General features: G+C 37.5%; 1 protein-coding gene across 1 annotated transcript in view; it reads right to left on the bottom strand.

Moving 5' to 3' along the window:
- Window positions 1–18,333, bottom strand: part of AGPAT5 (1-acylglycerol-3-phosphate O-acyltransferase 5) — a 55,868-nt gene that overhangs the window by 25,280 nt on the left and 12,255 nt on the right. The window contains exons 2-5 of the mRNA XM_086876035.1: window positions 15,159–15,228; window positions 14,834–14,949; window positions 9,683–9,772; window positions 2,082–2,172 (exon numbers count right to left, since the gene is read on the bottom strand). Of these exons, the coding sequence (XP_086732161.1) occupies window positions 2,082–2,172; window positions 9,683–9,772; window positions 14,834–14,949; window positions 15,159–15,228 (367 nt within the window). The remainder of the gene's footprint in view (window positions 1–2,081; window positions 2,173–9,682; window positions 9,773–14,833; window positions 14,950–15,158; window positions 15,229–18,333) is intronic.

Here is an 18,333-nt window from a genome sequence, read left to right as displayed (position 1 = left end):
ATAAAATTGAGCAAAAATGTAGGGAAAAAAATCAATTCAAGGTACAAAACAAATTCCTTTACAAGTCAGTAAGGCCCACACTGAAGCACTGTGCTCTGTAACAAATACACTATGATGACAAGACTAAATTACTAGACTTCATTAAATTCCCACAAAGAATGAAGTGAAATTTTATTTAAACCATGGGCTACAGTATGTCCTCCTCACTCCTACGGCTGTCAGACCTACTGCATGTTACTACCCTTCCTAAAATGGTAGGATGTAAGAAGTCTCCTGGGTCTTTTGGACAAGCATGCCAAGGTGTGTTTTTGATGGAGCTCATCATCATCATCATCATCACCACTCAGCCTGCCCATGGCTCTGTGGCTCCCACACTGCAGCCCCAGCACCGCGGGGACACCGGGGCTGCTGAGGGCAAGCAAGAAGCCAGGGTCAGCAGCACAGCACAGCAGCAGGTGGGGCCCTGGGGAGCTGTATTCACATCCTGCCAGCAGCCATGTGGAGCTCTCCATGCCCACGGCTCCTGGCGTACTGGGATGTGCCTGGGGACTGGTAGGTGCTCGAGGTTCAGCCTTCAGAACAGTCTGGTTCTGCTCTCAGTGTCAGCCCCTGCTTCTCAACACACTTGCACAAGGGGTGCTCCAGCTCCTGGGAGTATCTGTCTCTGTGTGGACATGCAGGGGAGCAGGGCCACAAGGGAGCACAGACTGCTTCCCATTCTCCCCACATAAAAAATGGGGCAGAGGCCAACAGCAAAAGAATTTAGCAGTGGGGAGAATGAGATCAAGAAGATTCTGCAACAGAATTTGAGATGCTTCTCATTGAACAGTTATTTATTATGAGAGATTTTAAAAGGAGTAATTGTTGCAAAATAAAAACAGACCAGTACCGGAGAGAAAAACAGTAGAAGAAACAAGCAGGTGCTCTGAAAGCACAAAAGCATTGTTTCACTGTTTTGCAGACTGCAGAGATATAATTAAAAGGTGAAATAAAATAATAGTAAAACAATGAGAGCCTTTTCCCTGAAAAATAAGGTGAGGAATACAAATCCTATCAAACAGACCCCTCCCTCTGAACTCTCAAAGAACCACCAACCTAAATGAAACATTTGACTTTCATTTCCGACAGGAAACTGAAGCGATGAACAAATACATTATGACTTCAGCTCTCCTGCTCATACACGCAAACAAATTCCATTCTTCCCTAGGAGAAGAAAAGCATATATCCTTTTGGACAAGAGTTAACAATACTTAATAGCTTGATTATATCAACAGGCTGATCCACAGACTTGTGAATTCATTTCAGTGTGTAACAGAGATGAATTTACCAGACCTATTTGTTATTCTTTGTTTACATTTAGAGTGAATTATTTCACTTTTGGTCAACAGGAAAAAACAAAATCAGGAAACATGTTCACTGAACTGTTGGATTTAAAGTTTACGTGCATATGATGTGAGAAAATACAAAAATCTTGGGACTCCTGGATTTTTTGCAGGCCTTTCCAAAGATGAAGTAATTCCATCTGTGGTTACAATCCCACAGCACCAACAATCAAAGCAACTCCAGAATTAAGGTCAACCAAGGAACAGTGAGACTGGAAGGTGAGAGAGGAACAAAACCAAAACACCATAGGAGTACTAACACTAATTAAAAGTGAAACGATGGAAGATTTTAAGGCACAACAAGCTCCATGCAAAATACTCTTTATATTGACTAACAACTGTAATTGGAGCTGCAATATCAATTCAGATGGACTAGTGCCCTGATTCAGTGTAGGCAATTCTCACAACCTTAAGGAGCAAGAAAATAAGTAAATACACAGCTATAGGCAGAAACTACAGTGAGTTTTCTGGAGCACTGTTACTATTGTACATTGTGAAATGCATAAAATGTCTGTATCTGAACTACTATAATCTTACTCTGTGAGAGAAGCAGTAGTTTATACTGTTCTAAACCTTTAAATTCCAATCATGCAGGTTTAAAAGTCCAGTTAAGGTGAAATGATCTTCATATTATATAACTATTTCATAGAACACGTTAGCACTGTAACAAAAGAATTCTTTAAAATTTTTTTTGCCTACCTTCCTTTTCAGCAAATGATTGACTATCCGCAATGACTTTTGGTATTTCTGGATTGTAACGAGTCCCCTCTGGAAAAATCACTAAATACATCTGTGGAATTAAAAAGGAAACAAAACAGACAAGTTCTTATAATGAATGTAAACTGACTGCTTTTACAGAGATTATCAACACTGGATAGGCCCATATTGTATTTAACTCACACCATTGACTACTGTAAGGATCAAAAAAAAATCAGAATACTTAAAATTTCTTAGCTCTAAGAAACTTACTGTTTGAGGTTCAAAATAATTTCCTTTGAAAACACACCATAGAAAATACTCCATGTGATTTAGGAAGGGAGATAGCATGTGTCAACAAAAGTCAGCAAGTCAGGAGCAGCTGATATCAACAGGAGTATCAGTTTTAAGAGGTTTTGAAAAGACAGACAAATACATCACAAAGTGACCATTTTTATTTTTTTTTTAAACAGTGATCTTGCCTCTAGTCTTTCCTTATACTGGAATATACAGTAATTAATTCATTATTATAAATACTATTAATTGAAATGATGATAGATCTTATGTGTCTCTATGTCTCTCACTGAACTGGGTATTAAATATATTAGGAACTCAAACTCATAGTTTAGCGTAATTTGAACTTTAAAGTCACATTCCTTTAAGCATGCATGTCTGCAAGGTTAGACTTCTGAAGTAAATTCATTTGCTTGCCTGTTCAGCACCAAACCATCTATGGGTTCTCAAATCACTGCACAGGTAAAGGCTGCCTAAGTATCTGCATATCTGACTGTAAAATTATGGACCCAAAGTGGAGCTATCAAATTTGACAATTTTCCATTTTCTTTTGAAACAGAACAGAGGGGTTTTGGGTTTTGTGTTTCTTTTGGTGTGTGTGTGTGTGTTTTGCATAATCTCTGACAAACAAAGCTGATGCAAAACATCACTTATACAGTGAAAATTTCATATTAGGGGTTCATTTGCAGCAGCAACTATGGCCACAAATGATAACTGCTATGGAGTTGAACATGACACATTCATAGTAAAATGCCTACTGTAAATACTTAATTTACAAACTTTGCAGAAAGCAATCTTAAGAAACATTTGAAAGAAAACAAGGTAATGGATTTACAAAACAGTCCAAGGAATATTATCAGCGATTAGACAGAGACTTTGGTAATTGGGAGTGCTCATCACATAAAGATGCAAAGTTAAACAAAAACTCGAAAAGAAACACACAGGAATGCAACTTTGTGCTTCTGACCCACAAAACATCAGTGTGCTGGTATTTGCACTTAATGGTTGTGGAACAGCTACAGAAAGGGCTGAATGCCAAAATACAGGCCCCAGCAAATGACCTCTCTAGAATCTCCCCACAGTGAGGAAGGTTCAAAGATGCACTAAAATGCAGAGGTGGGAAGGAATCTAGGAAATGTGCCAACCAGAGAAGCCAGCTGGAGATCAAGAAAAAGGAGAACTGAGTATATAGCCTAGAACCTGAAAGGGGAAAGAAAAAAAAAAAAAAAAAAATTTAAAAATAGCAAAACCACTGTCAGTAGAGCAAAGAAGTAAAGAGACCTAGGAGAAAGACTGTACTTGTCACAGTATGGGGGAAACTGGCAGACTGCAGGGGCAGGTGATGTCCAAGAATGTTCAAGGACCAACAGAAATCCAAGATGCACATAGATTTGGTGGTGAGAGAACAAAAGAAAATGGGTTTAAGAGTCAAGGTGCTTACTTTTTCATATATACCAGTAGCATAAGTACAGGGACAAGCACTGGAATCCTTAAGATGCAGATGTAGCCCACACTTCCCCCAGTCATCTGTAAATTTTATCTATGAAGTATAATGTTGAGATATTTAAGTGACTAAGTAAAACTTTTCAGAGGTAGCTGGAAAGAACATAATATTCAAATCCAGATGCATTTTTTTTTCTTTTCATAAATGTGCTTACATTCAAATCTTGTAATCTGGGTGCTTAAAATGGTACTTCAAGATGAGGTGTTCCAGTTCCACCCCTCCACCCCCATTAAAGACGGCATTGCTCAGCTCTAAAGGGTAATACAGTGACTGTAACAGGTCATAGAGCAAAGGAAGAGAAGCACACAGGACAGGAGCAGCATTCTTGGTAGAGCTCAGCACTTACAAGCAAGCAATATCATTACGGGTCTTCAAAGCAGATTATCACTCCCAAAAGCTGATTACACAACAGGAAACAGTATCTACTTACTCCAGCCCTATGTATGTAATACAAACCAGGGACTGAAATTATATTTATTCTAGTAAACCTCTAAAACACAAGTAGCCAAACAGGTTTGTTGACCAGAATCTGAGTATCTCTGAGTTGAAACCATACCAACAAGACAGAGAAGTGGCCTTTGCTTTAAATTCAGCATATAATAACCTACTATACAGCTCATTCAGACTGTTTTAACAGTAGAATGCATGAACGCAGAGAGATGACCTACTTATACTCACATATAAATTCTGCACAAGACAAAGATACCTGGCCAGTACAGTTCAGCCTACTAGAACTACTTGTATTACTTGTATGACTGGCTTTTCTCCCACCACAGACAGCAGAAGTTAAATCCTTACACACTATTTCCAAAGCCTGTAAGAACTATAAATCCCTAAGATTTTAATAACTAAATAAGCTCCCCTGAACTTGGAATAAGAATTTGTAGAAACATTTTAATTGCCTAGAAACATTAGCTGCAGTTTAGGCCATTTTTAATACAGACTTTTCAATAAGGGCAATTAGCTGCATAAAAGTTATACACTTTATTGCTGCAAAATAGAGTGCTCATGTTCAAAATGGCAGAGACAATTTTGGATTACCACAGTCCCTGATTCATTAAGACACCAATTTTAACCCAAGCGACACGTCCCTATGCTCAGGTATGTGGTATTTTCATTCCTTCTGTGAAATGGCTGGGTGTCAATAAATTTTGTATTTCTCATCAGTTTGAAAGCTTCAAGAAGTGGATCAGGATTCATTTAGTAGAATCCTACTGATTCTTGTTGGAGACAGAAAATCAGAGATGCAAATCTTTCGCATGTTGCCAATCAGGGGCTATCTGAAGAGTGCCCGTTGCAACGTCAGTGCACTTGCCACAACCCACAAATGAAATTAATGGAAGATGGTAGTTGCATTCTCCAAAAGAGCAATGCTTCATTTCCCCAGCACTGTCAAGATCTCACAGGCAAAAAGAAACAGCAATGGCACTAAGGGAGGGCTGTGATTCCAGAGAGGGGACAGGGCAGCTGAGGAAGTCCCTGAGATAGATCAGAGTGCCACAAATTGAGCTGGAATAGGTGAAGCACTAGGAGCAATGGGAAAGCAACAAAGCAACACCAGACCCTGGAATACAGAACAACCATAAACATAGAGCAAGAAAAGGTGGCCAAGGGCTTTAGAGAACATCCTGGAGTGAGTAGATGCTACTCTGTAGAAGAACACAGGGCATCAAGAAGTGGTAACTACTGACTAAAGGTATCTTGCATTTACTGTGCTGTTCTCGTGTGACAAAGGGAAAACAAACATTTTAATTTACGAAATTCAAAATAATCTTAAACAATGCACTTGCTTTATTTTAATATTATTATTACTACTATTGCACCCTGACAGCTAAACAGACTCACATCTGCATCCATTTAGACCACTGCCTAGAAAGTATGCTTCTAGTGAACTGGACAAGAAACATTGCCATTCAGATCAGTAACTTCAGAAAAGGATATGATATGAGAAAGCCTATCTGGTATAATTAGAACAAAATACAAAAGGTACAAAAGGTGATGTGGGAAAAGCAGGCAAGGACATCTGTGATTTAAAATTGTCAGGGATTTGCAAATTAGTAACTATATCACAAAATTATTGTATTAAGCCTCATATCAGTTGATTTAATGTATCTGTACCCTCTCTGTTTTTATTGTTTGATTGGCTTTTCTTCACATGACAATGATTTATTCTATGACTGAATGAATGACAAAACCAAAACACATAGTAATCTGCTAAATATTGGTTGTACAGGGTTAAATTCCACATCTCAGAATGCAGATTTCCTACTGTCAATGCATGATAAAAAAATAGAAGTGACATTTTAAGTTATAAAATGGAATAGCTTGCTGTTCAGAAGAGTTCATTTTCTTTTTAAATCAAGCAGATTACACATGTCAAGTGACAGCTGGATATCCATTTATTTGGCTTACATTCATCTATGGCTTACATTAAAACAACATTAACACAGAAGTGTTCTTTAAACACTGTAACAGTCTCTGCTCTCACAACAAGACATAAGATTGCAATTTGTTAGCAATCAGTCAAATTTTATGGTATTTTAAACCAAATCACATCATCTTGAGTGAATTTTATCAACAGAAGTCCCAAGAATGCACCATTTAAATGTATGAGAGTTAAAAAAGCAAAGTTAAAATGAGAGTTTGAAAAGCAAAGTGACTTCCAGAAATATGAAAATATATTAGTTCAAGATCCCCACTATGGAAACACAGGTGCAACAGTGTTTCAGTCTGCTATCAGTTTTGTGCCTGTCTGACACTGCTGTGCTGCATCTGGGAAGCAATGTGGTCCAGCTGCAGACCTGAGGGCAGGAAAAGGGGCTGTTTATAGCAGACAGGTGGGTGCAAGTCATAGGACAAGGTGTGCAAGGAGAATCATGCAGTCCACTGTTGTCTACACAACAGGAGACATACCAGAGCACTAATCAAATTATACTGTGCATGTTAGAGGCCAAGAGGAAGCCTTACTTTGCCTGTCAGTTTTGACTCCAATTTACATGTAATAATTAAAAAAAAAATAAAAATTAAAAAATAAGTCCACAGTGAAGTGTTAAAGAGCTTTATATGCTAAGGAGAAGACTGGTTCTGACTTCCTACACATCTTCAATTTCTTAATGGGAAAAGAGATGGCTTCAGACAGACTGAACATTAATCATCTGGATTCTTTTGTTTAAATTGTATGTGGAGAGAAAGTGTAAATAAGAACGTGACCCTTAACACAGATTCCCGTCCATCTCTTCTTTATTGCTACATGAATCTTTCCTGAGCAGCTGAAAGGCCAACTCATCTCTAGCACTACATTAAAGAAAGAAATCTATCATGTACACACAGAATGACTAAGCTACCCCAGCTGCCCACTGAACTGAGGAAAGTCCACCCTGAGCTGCAGCATACAGCACATGAAAATTCCAGAGTCATAGATTAGTTATTTTTGCATGAAGCTGATGAGTTCAGGGCATACTTGATCAAAATGTCTTCATTTTAAAAGCAATATGGTTGCTTGTAAATGTCATGCTAAGTTGCAGAACTGCATGAATAATGCAATAAAGACACAGGTTATCTGTATTCTTCTCACAGTAGTAACTGTAGGTTAAAGGCCATTTAATAGCATCTACATTTAAATTCTAAGATAAAGTGGGCTATAAGAAGTTTAGTCTTTCCTCAAATGACAGCTCAATAATCTGTGTAATTTATCCCAGCAGATGCAAACATTTGCCTCAGTAAATACGCCTTTGGTGACTCTGGTTTTGTAAATTTAAGTGTCACTCCCTAAATGGTTTGACAGAGAGATTTTAAACAATTAATTTCTGCAGAAGTTACACTTATTTCTCTTCTATCTTGCAACACCTGATAATATGAGACAAATGGCAACAATTGTCTGGTATGCATGTCCAGGTTCTGTGTTCATTTCCAACATCACCAAACCCCAGAGAGCTAAACTGCAGCAAAAACCAAGTGTACCCAAGTGGTCCCATATTTATCAGCCATTAGCTTTGATAGGTTAGGTATAGGCTTTCAAACTCCAGAGGGAGAAGATTCCACAAACAAAGACTTCTGGATTTATTTCACTTACTAACCACAAAGAAAGCAGAACCAACATCAGTTGTATATTTAAAGAATAGTTTTATGCTTAAACTTCTCCTTACATTCAAACTTGGCTAAAATGACACACTGCAGCAAGGCTGAACACCATTTGCAGGTTTCCAAGGACATAATCAGATGAGTTTCTAAGCACATCTTCCCAAGATTGTATTAAAAGAAAAATACACATTTTTATAAAGGAGATTAATTTAACAAAGACTTTGAATTAGGACTCTTATCACAATGAAAACCTTACAATAACAACAAACCCCTGCTTTTCAAGGGGTGCAGAAGGAAGCCAGAAAGCCAGACTCAAGCAGAATCTGTCTCTTTAACTAGCAAGAAATCCATGGGCCTATGCAGGAAAACACCTTGCTGGCTTATTTCATCCAGACTAACTAAAATGAACTTAACCAGCACTCTGCAGGGGAAAGAATTGCATAGGGGGATGACTATGTTTCATACATCCTGCAAACAGCCTTTGCTTATTCCATTACACCACAAGTTTTACAGCAAGCAGAATCTTTACCACTGACATATGGCAAATAATGAGGTAACACAACCTCTTTACATCCCAGGACCCTCCTTAATAAGGAGGGTGCAGGTTGCCACCACTGAACATGACCATCTTCTCCATGGACATCATTGATTAGATACTGTTGTTACAGTTGCTGTAATGTATTTCTGGCCTAATTTATATGCTAACAATTGGAACTTTCTTTACGTAATTAAAACAAGAAAAATAATGTTAAAACTTAAGTTGAAGACAAAATGAGTTTGAGCACTGCCTGAAATAGGGACACTTTACTCATTTAAGCCTCTCAGTAACCACAAGGTCAATTTACTTTTTCAATACAGACACATGCAAACACAAACTCACAATCTTTAAATAAGAAAAAAGAATGCTATTATGAATATCAAAACAAACTGTGAACTCTTTTTACCCAAGTCTCAGCTTATAAAAGTTTCGACAATATGGGGAGTCTAAGTCCTAATAACACAATTTTAAATAAAATGAAGTTTAACTGTTCTATATCAAGGCTTGCTTAGTTGTTTCTTTTTTTTTAGCTTGGCCAAAAAGGAAGGAAAAAAATTAATGCACAGCAAGTAATGGAAGCAAAGCACAGTGATTCTAACCACTGAGCCACAAACCATACAGGGAGTCATGAGAAAAGTCACTTGGCAGTAACAGTCATCCTTCAAATAGAAAATTATCAAGAGTTTGTTTTGGGTTTTTTTCCCTCCTCCAGGCATAGCAGACAAAGTTATTAAATTCTAAGATGTCACTGCCATTAAAAATGATTGATCATTGTGATGACTAATTAACATTTGGTAGGAAAGGTTCTTGACTTTTAGAAGTCAAGCATATCTGTCTCTGACAAGCACACAGTAGTCCAAATGTTGTCTTTTGAAACAGAGGGTTTCTCTTTCGAAATAGTGGTTTCTCAAGGAAGGTACTATAGTTCATGTTCTAAGTCCAGATCCCCCTTGACCTCTACAAGAGAGGATCACAAAGTTCCTGTCAATCATAAAGAAACAGTCCAATTTTCCTCAGTTTAATTAGAGGTATCTCTCTAATCACAGAAAGTAACTGTAAAAACACAGAAATAAAACAAATCCATGATTACCATCTTAGTAGTTTGTGGATATCGGGCATGGCTCTTTTCTCCAACAAGCCTTTGCCATTAAAAAAGTCAAAGAAATGAGAAGGAAGGTATAAGCTTACTGGAGTCTCAGCTTTCATCTGGGCCCGCAACTTCTCTCTCATTTCTTTCTCATTGAATTTGGCACTTCTTTTTACATAGACTCCTCCATGCTATCAGAGAGAAAAAAAGATGGGAAAACATTAAATATTTAGTTAGTTTAATGTAGAATAGCTGACAGAAGAATAAACAAGAGACAATTGCAAGTCACCTTTATGACTCATGCTGCAAATTGCCTACAAGACAGTTCCTCCTTCACAGAAACATGCAAAACTAATTTTACATCTGCATATACTTTAGTTCACAAAATCTGTTTAAATAAAAATCTGAGATAAAAAACCCCCAGTGCATAAGACCCTTGAAGTGTCTTGTTTAAAGGTGTTAAATAATTAACTAGAAGATGGTACTAGAAGTGACCCCAGGGTATTTATTCCAGACAATGCTGACATGCAGCTTCATTTGTGTATCAAGGGAAAATCACAGAACTGAAGTTACTCACATACAAGTACTTACAGGTTAGTGCTTTCATTTCTGTGTGCCCACTCTTAACTAATGCAAATACTGGGAATGCAAGTATCATACTTCTACATACAAAATCTATGAATAGCACGAAAGTAACTAGTGTAGGTCCTGAAAACCTTCAGGCACTTCACTAGAGAACCAAACTTTTAATAAAGAAGTTATATTCCAAGATAATAATTAAGTAAGTAAACCAAAATCTTCTTAAGGCAAAGAATTTATAGAAGGATTTTTACTGAATACTATTATTATAATTTAAACTTTATCCTGTGATTCATTTTATAACTTGTTGCACACAATTGGTCACAAAACTGCAGTAAAAATACACACAAAGAAAAATTTGCCGTATCATTTCCCTCTTCCACCACATTGTTTTATCTACAGAGAAAGAGGATGTAAACAAACATGCACCAACTATAAACTATTGATACAATGAAGTCTGAAAAAAACCAAAATTAGCTTCCAAATAAAAGAATTTCAGGTTTAAGGTACATTGTTTTAATGGGTTTTCTAACTGACTCGGTAACTTGGTAATACTCTTTTCTGTTCACCATGACAATTGGTATTAGGATTTGTCAGACAACTTCTGCCCATTCACGGTTTTACAAGCTCTTAACAGAAAGGTGACAGTAAGATTAAAACTACTGAGCTGAGCCTCATTCAAATACCTGATATCATGAAAAGATACAGTACATTGTAGAAACAGGGGTGGTGACTTTGTGCAGAGCTGTGTCCATGGACAGGAATAAAACTGGAGGGGTTAGGAGGAGGTGGGCAGAAGAAGTGGTCATGCAAAGTGCTTTCAGCCTTTGCTTTTCATGGTGTGGAGAGATGGCAGCTTAGCTAATGGTGTTTGATGTGACTTTTGAGTTGTTCTTCAGAAGCTGCAGTGAAAGGGAACAGAAAGCCAGTGATGCAATAACTGCATACTAAATATTCTGTCTTTATCGTCTGTGGTTCCCTCCCAAGGTGAAGCAGCCAGATCTAACACTCTGCAGCTCTGCTGCTGTGACTGGCAGGGGACCAAAACCATGAACAGAATTCCCCAGCTCACTGAGCTTGGCTGTGGCATGGTATTGGGACCATCCCACAAGCAGTTTAACAGCTCCAGACAGAAAGCAGCATGAAGAGAAAAACGTTTCTTCAGCTGTGTAGTAAACAGAGAGCCACATGTTATCTCCACACGCCAAATAAGACTGTTTTCAAGATCTGACACTATTAAAGGGAAACAGAAGTCTCAAGCAGACTTAAGTACAGTTATATTCAGACACTCAACACAAGCACCCCTTCCAGGAAGAGCAAACTCAGTTTGGTATAAGAAAAAATTCATCTACTATATAAGACTTCCATGTAATGGGTAAGTCATCATTCTCTGTGAGCTCAGCTAGGTCAACCTTTGATAAATGAGAGAAACCCGGAACTGAGGTATTCCCTTCTCATCAAATTACTATTCAGCTGCAGTAAACTAGAAAAATACTGAACCAACTTTTCCTTGTTTGATTTGTGAACTTGGATAAATGAAATTACTACTGGACTGTTTGGTCAGGGACACACACCATGACACCAAAGATAGATCTGGTGTTGCACGTCAGACATTTTAATGCTCAGAAATAGATATGCACTTCTCAAGTAAATGAGCACAGAGTCACGTAACATAAGAACAGACAAAGTATCACAAGATCAGTGTTTGCTGCATTCACTCCAACCCCACCACTATGGCAGGTCCCTGTGGCTCAGGGGTACAAAGCTAAAGAGAGGCAGGACATATGGATAAAACTAAGGAACATCCAAAAGAGTGCACAAGCTGATGCTGGATAACAGAAAAGATAAAGGCATACTTCCTATAATAAAAAATCAAGCAAACTGTGAGGTATCAAAAATACTGTTCAAAATTACATCCCAGCCTCATCAGGGATATAAGGTGGATAGGAGTGATGGGATGAATTGATAGTAAATGGTAGAGGCAAAAAGATATTTCAGATCCACCCAAAAGTAGTAAAGATAGTTTTATGCAAAGAAATTGGTTCTACCTAATAAATCAGACTGGGAACATAACAGGTTAATTTAAGTGTTTTTTTCCTTTCCTTGCTATTAGATAGCAGCCTCAAAGAAGAATGCTAGTTATGTGATTGTATATAGCTCAAATTCCCCAATTTGTATTGCATTTCCTTTTCAGTAAGAGATCAAATATATGAACACTCTTCAAAACAGATTTCTGGAAGTACTGTTTTTAAGGTTATAATTTTTTTCCGCTGCACTTTAAAAGCCCCTCTCTCAGTCAACAATGGATTGTGTTTACAAATATACTTCCTTTGTGCCTGAATTTTGCTCTCCTGGACATCCAGACCACGTTTATTTCCAAACAGGATGTTTACCTGAGGAAGGGAATATGAATTCCGTAAGCATGGCGTAATTATGTGGCTCTGGAAACTTTTAGTGGAGTGTAAGTGACATCACTGACAGAACATCAACAGGAAGGGCAGGAAGTGTTTTATGTTTTTGCACTGTTTGGTGTGATAAAAACAATAAAAATACCTATTAGCTTGCACTGCATCCCGTCTCAGTCATTTAAGCATATATGCATCACTGCTGCCTGTCAATTGTGTCACTGATTTAAATATATATTTAAAAAATATATATAATCACCTCCCCACTAAATCTTGCAAAAGCTTTATTTTTTGAGGAGTTCAAAGCTGAATGGATTTTATTTCATATTTACATGTTTTGATTAAAAATGTAGGTGACATTCAGATTAATTTCCACAGGAACCTCCTTTTAACAGTCAATATACCACTCAGGAAACCAAGCACCGGATATTCCACACAGCAACAGTAATTTTCCAAAATCTTTAAAAAAATAATTTCTGGACACTTAGTGATAGTGATGGAATATATGTCCTGTTAGTATTTTAATTAAAGCAGACTTAAATCACCAGCTTTGTAATGACTAAAGGTAAGGACAAAGAGCAAAATATTTCCACGCAGCAGATCAGTCACTTTGCTGGACAAAAAATATAGAGAAGCATTAAGGGCAAGCTTTAGACATCTGAGAATTCCATTTTCTCCTAATGCATACCCTTAGTGAGGTATGACAGGGTCTGACAGTTTGTAGTTATTTAGGGGACTGGGACAGCAGACCTATAATAAAATAAATTGTGAATATTTTCCTCATTTTCTCTGCAGCATATGCTTCTCTAAACATACCAATTTTAGCAGAAATGATGGCAACCACTCATGCTCCAGCCTAGATCTATTGTCTACTCACAAAAGTGCTCATCCAGAAGACAACAAAGATTTTCAACCATCAAGCCAAAGACACTGAATGTACTATGAAGATGAGGGAAAGAGTAAATCCTCCTATTTGGACATACCCCATAAGCCTGCTCTTCATATACTCATTTACAAATTAATATATAGTTCCAATCATACCCAGCATGATATTTTTCTCAGTGTTCTCCATGTTCTTGTCCTCTTGGTCGGGGCTGACAGTCAATGCAATCAAACTGTCTAATTCTATTACAAGTATTTTCCTAAGTGCATGTGCTGGGTTTTTTGGGGGTTTTTTGGGTTTTTTTTTCTTTTCTTTGCCTGGGCAATCAGGTGAGGGACAGAAAGTAGCTAGGTATTCAGAGAACACATTAAGATTAAACAGAGAAGACAATGGAGAGAAGTCTTACTGAATAAGCATTTTTGAACCACTACCCAAAACTATCCATTTCGAGTCTAATAACTAAGCACCCATCTAAACCCTGAGATAAGTCCCATAAAGCCATTTCTGCTCACCAAGAAAAAGGCCAGTACTTCCAAAACCATCCACCTCTCCATTTTATTTTTTTTTTTACATATAAACAGTTCAGCTTTCAGAAAAAGCAAAGAACAGACATGACAAATTCACAGAGGATTTTAGAGAAGTAGGCCATCTACTCTGGTGGACTGCTCTCCACCATTTTAGACTGAAGATCATATCTACTCAGTATGTTGGCTGTTCAGTGACCACAGCTCACTGCTTCTCAGTAATCGTATACATGTGAGTCACATCAGGTTGAGCTCTCAGACTAGAGGGAAAAGGAGTATTATGCAGAAAGAAGAGAAAGAAAAAGGTGGGAATACGGTCAGATTCAATTTTTTGCTTAACTGAAGTCCAAAATAATCATTAACATTTTCATGGAGGTGGTATCTGCCTTTCCTCCACACTATACTAAGATCCAATTTTTCTCTTTTATATTCTGCTAAATCCAAAACAAGAAAAAAACAAAGAAGTAATTAAGCAGTAATGTAAATTTACTCCAAATTTGTAGCATGATACGCAGGAAAAAAAGCCTGTTTACACCTGCTTAACCTTCTGAGAGCATGACTACAAACCAGAGTTTTGGACTGTAAAATGAACAAAGTTTTAGTATATTCTGAAATACTCCTAACAGACTCTACAATTTTAATTCTATCCATAATAAGTATTCATTTAGAAAAGTAAACTGAATCTTCAGTAACTGTTTCTCAACTCAGATACACATCTAACTAAACTGAGTGAAACCAGTTGCTTTCATGTTCAAATAATTGAATGCCAGCTCAGAACTACATTTTCACAGCATGCATGGGAAACAGGGGGGTCTTACATATTTGACTCACAGACAGCGAGGGAAGAGTGAAGTGGCTCACCTGTGAAAAGTACCACCCGTACAGCGGAAGCCATTTTAAGCCATCTTTCAAGACATACCGGACATGCCCGAGCGCGTTCTGCCTGATTGCCAGCATGTCCGCGATAATCCAATCAACTGCAACGACAAAAGCCCAAAGTAATCAGTTAAATTACCTCTTAATTGCCATTGATGAAACCAAAAGTACATGTTGCATGTATAAATGTCATTAAAGGTTTTTGAACTATTAGTTCTTGCTTGTTAGGGCAAGCCTGGAAAGAGACACAGTAAACAGACAAGCAGATTTTTAAAATCTATAAAAGTGTTAAGCAAAAAAAAATACAAACCTGTACACTGATGATTTGATAAATATATTACATTTTCTTTATTTTTTGGCAAATCCCCGTAGACAATTACCTAAAAAAAAAAATTAAAAAATATGCAGTATTACTTTATAATTTATTTTCATTGCATTAGGCAGTGATGAGATCCAATGCAGTAACTGGCTTTTTACTAGGAAAACTGTCAGCAAGTTAGCATCATCAACAGACAAACACCCGATCACTACATCAGTACCCACCACACAGACAACCGACTTATCAACAAAGCTGTAAATATTCATTAATGAGGACTCAAGAAACTTATTCTGTTCTTTTGCCATAGTCCTAGAACTGGATCCATGGAAGATGACCTTCAGCCACAAGCTCCCTACATTAATATAAAGGAAGTTAATGTACAAAATCACCATTTAAATTATACATCTAATGAATAAGACATGTTTTAGCCAGACTCTTGCTATCATTCGATCTAAAATGGTAGATTTTCCTGGATTAGATCAAGAACAAGATCTCGGCCATTTGCCAAGACTTTAACCATTGAGAGTGAACAAAAAATCATGAGCTTGAGGGGTGCCTTTAAATTAGTCTGTGGCAGGTTTTTTAATATTTTTTTCTCTGTTACATTAATGACATACTTCAACCTTGTAGTTTCTCACCCCTGAAAGGTACTGGTCTACTAGAAAAATAATCTTCTGAGAGCATGACTAGAAAACAAGATGCTGATGCTGGAATCTCGGTCACCCTTTACAATGGACTCATTCAATTATTTTCAAATATAAAATGAGAAATTAATGAATTTTAATTCTGAACCAAAGAACCAATGCAGCTGTTCAATCACCTTTAATAAACATTTTTATCACTTAATGAAGCCTAGTTTTTCTAACCACATTCTAGGTAGGCTTCCACCATTATTCTGCCAATGGACATACTCTTGTTTCTAGAAGATGGCTGTATCAGACAAACACACTACTTTGAAATTGTTCCAGTTACCAAAAAAGCAAAGTGCTATATGGAAGGTTTACCCACTTATTATCATCACTTCCCCAGTCTGGGGAATACTGGAATTTCATCAGGAATAACTAACATTCATAACTTAATTGGTACCATTTAGTATGCCAAGTCTCATATTGATCTTTATAGAAGGTCTCTACCAGCATCTCTGGAAAGTCTGTCCATCGCTCAGGTAACCTGTGATACTGGATGGCTAATGCCTCATATTGTTAAGTCTAGGCAAAAACTCCACAAAAACACTGTATGTTTTGCATTCCTGCTGTTTCTTCTTTGAAAATACAACCACACTGTTGATCAAGTTGTGTTTTCAAGGCCAAAACCAGATATTGGTGAACAGAGGTACTCAGTCAGTATGTGAAAAAGAGATCATTCAGCATACAGTAAAAGAGGATAGAACTTGAGTTATTTTTTTCCAAAAATGAAAAAGGCATGCACAATGAATTCTAACTGAACAATATTTGTAACAAGTCAGTTGACAAGTATATTCTGAACAGTACCTGAGAAATTTGAACAAGATTCTGCTATAGGAGCAGACTTCTCATTGAAGTACCAGAATTTATAACCTTACCGCTGACACTAGGTACCACACACAGATTACAGCAAGGTAGCAGTCTTGACCTTACAGTTGACCTTACAGTTCAGGTGCACAAATTCCTCAGAAATAAATCCTCCTACTCTCACTTACAGAGTCAAAACTAAATTTTACAACTGTACACTTTCCCAGCACTGTTACCCACAATGTCCATAAACACTGTTTTCTTTAATTTCAAGCTAAGACTCTACTATGCAGTTTCTGGCAAAGAGAATTTTAGAGTAAGAGAGAAGGCCCAATACAACAAATCATTAAACCAGAAGGTCCTGAATGTTATTTGAGCTCTTCTAAAATGTAGAAAAAAAAAAAAAGCAAGAAGAAAACAAAACCTGCCCTTGACCTCAAGAACTTCCCCACACAAGAAACAGGGTTTGAAATATACAATTTATAACTTCACCTTGTAAATATTTCCACTTTAATGTACCAAGTCAAAATCTCAGTGCACTCAGACCCACAATTTAAAGCACTTGCTTTGGACTATTGCATGGGTAAAAACAAATATAACATCATTCCCATAAAAAATGTATGCCGGTGTCTGCCAAATATAACAGTTAATCTGTGTAAATTTTTATTTCAGTTAAGACTGGATGGATCTAGTTCACTTTTTAACCCCAGAGGAACACCCACCCACTGCTCCTGTAAACAACTTCTATGCACAGCATTATGGCTTACCCTAAGGGTTAGATGTGTTTACATGTAATGGACCAAAATCTTTTACTCATGATAAAACACACAGCCAAACTGTTGGAGAGAACAAAAAATAAAAATAATAAAATAAAATAAAAAATTTAAAAAAAATCTTATTTGTATTAGTTCTCATTAAACACACAAAACCTGAGTGTTTTATTCCAAAGCAAAGGTAAGAACGAGAACATCTGAAAGCTCTATTTTGTTTGCTCACATGGCTCAGCCTAAGAGGATCCACCAGCTTTATCTGCAGCATCATCCACTTCAGCACTGTTCATTTCACTATCTCGAGGAAAGGCTTGTACAGTTCATCAAAGGCCAGCGAACAGCTTTTCACCTTAGACACCCCCAGTTAAAGAACTGGCTACAAACTTACAACTGTTACTACAAGTAGCTAAGAATGGCAACTTCCAGCCTGCAGTCCCAGGAGACACCTACTCTGTGGACACCCACGCAGCTCTCCTTCTGAGACCAAAGCAGTTTTGCTTTATCGGGCTTCTGAAAATATTCACCAAACACAACAGAGGGGTAACAACTAAGAGCTTTAAATCCTCCAGAAATGCCCTTTTCCCTTTGAGAAGAATTATCTGATCGTGGATAAGCAGGAGAAGAGCCTGCTCAGGACAAGACTCCGATTTCTGGCCACCTGATGTGTTCAGGTAAACCAGAGCACCTAATGTGTATTATAGCTGCAGAAGGAAATAATACAGTACTCTTCTTCATGGACTCCAGAAAACCTTTGACTCCTTGCTGTTTTTTGTAGCTAACTTTGCAGAATTCCTTGCTGCAGAGGCTGTGCACCATCTGACTCCTCATTTTGCTGGTGCAGATGTTTGGGGGCCACAGTGAATTACAGAATCACAGGATATTCTAAGTCAGAAGGAACCCACAAGG

This window comes from Cyanistes caeruleus, chromosome 2 (assembly GCF_971803275.1).
Source record: "Cyanistes caeruleus chromosome 2, bCyaCae1.hap1.1, whole genome shotgun sequence".
Taxonomy (NCBI): domain Eukaryota; kingdom Metazoa; phylum Chordata; class Aves; order Passeriformes; family Paridae; genus Cyanistes; species Cyanistes caeruleus.
This window is presented reverse-complemented; position numbering and strand designations above follow the sequence as displayed.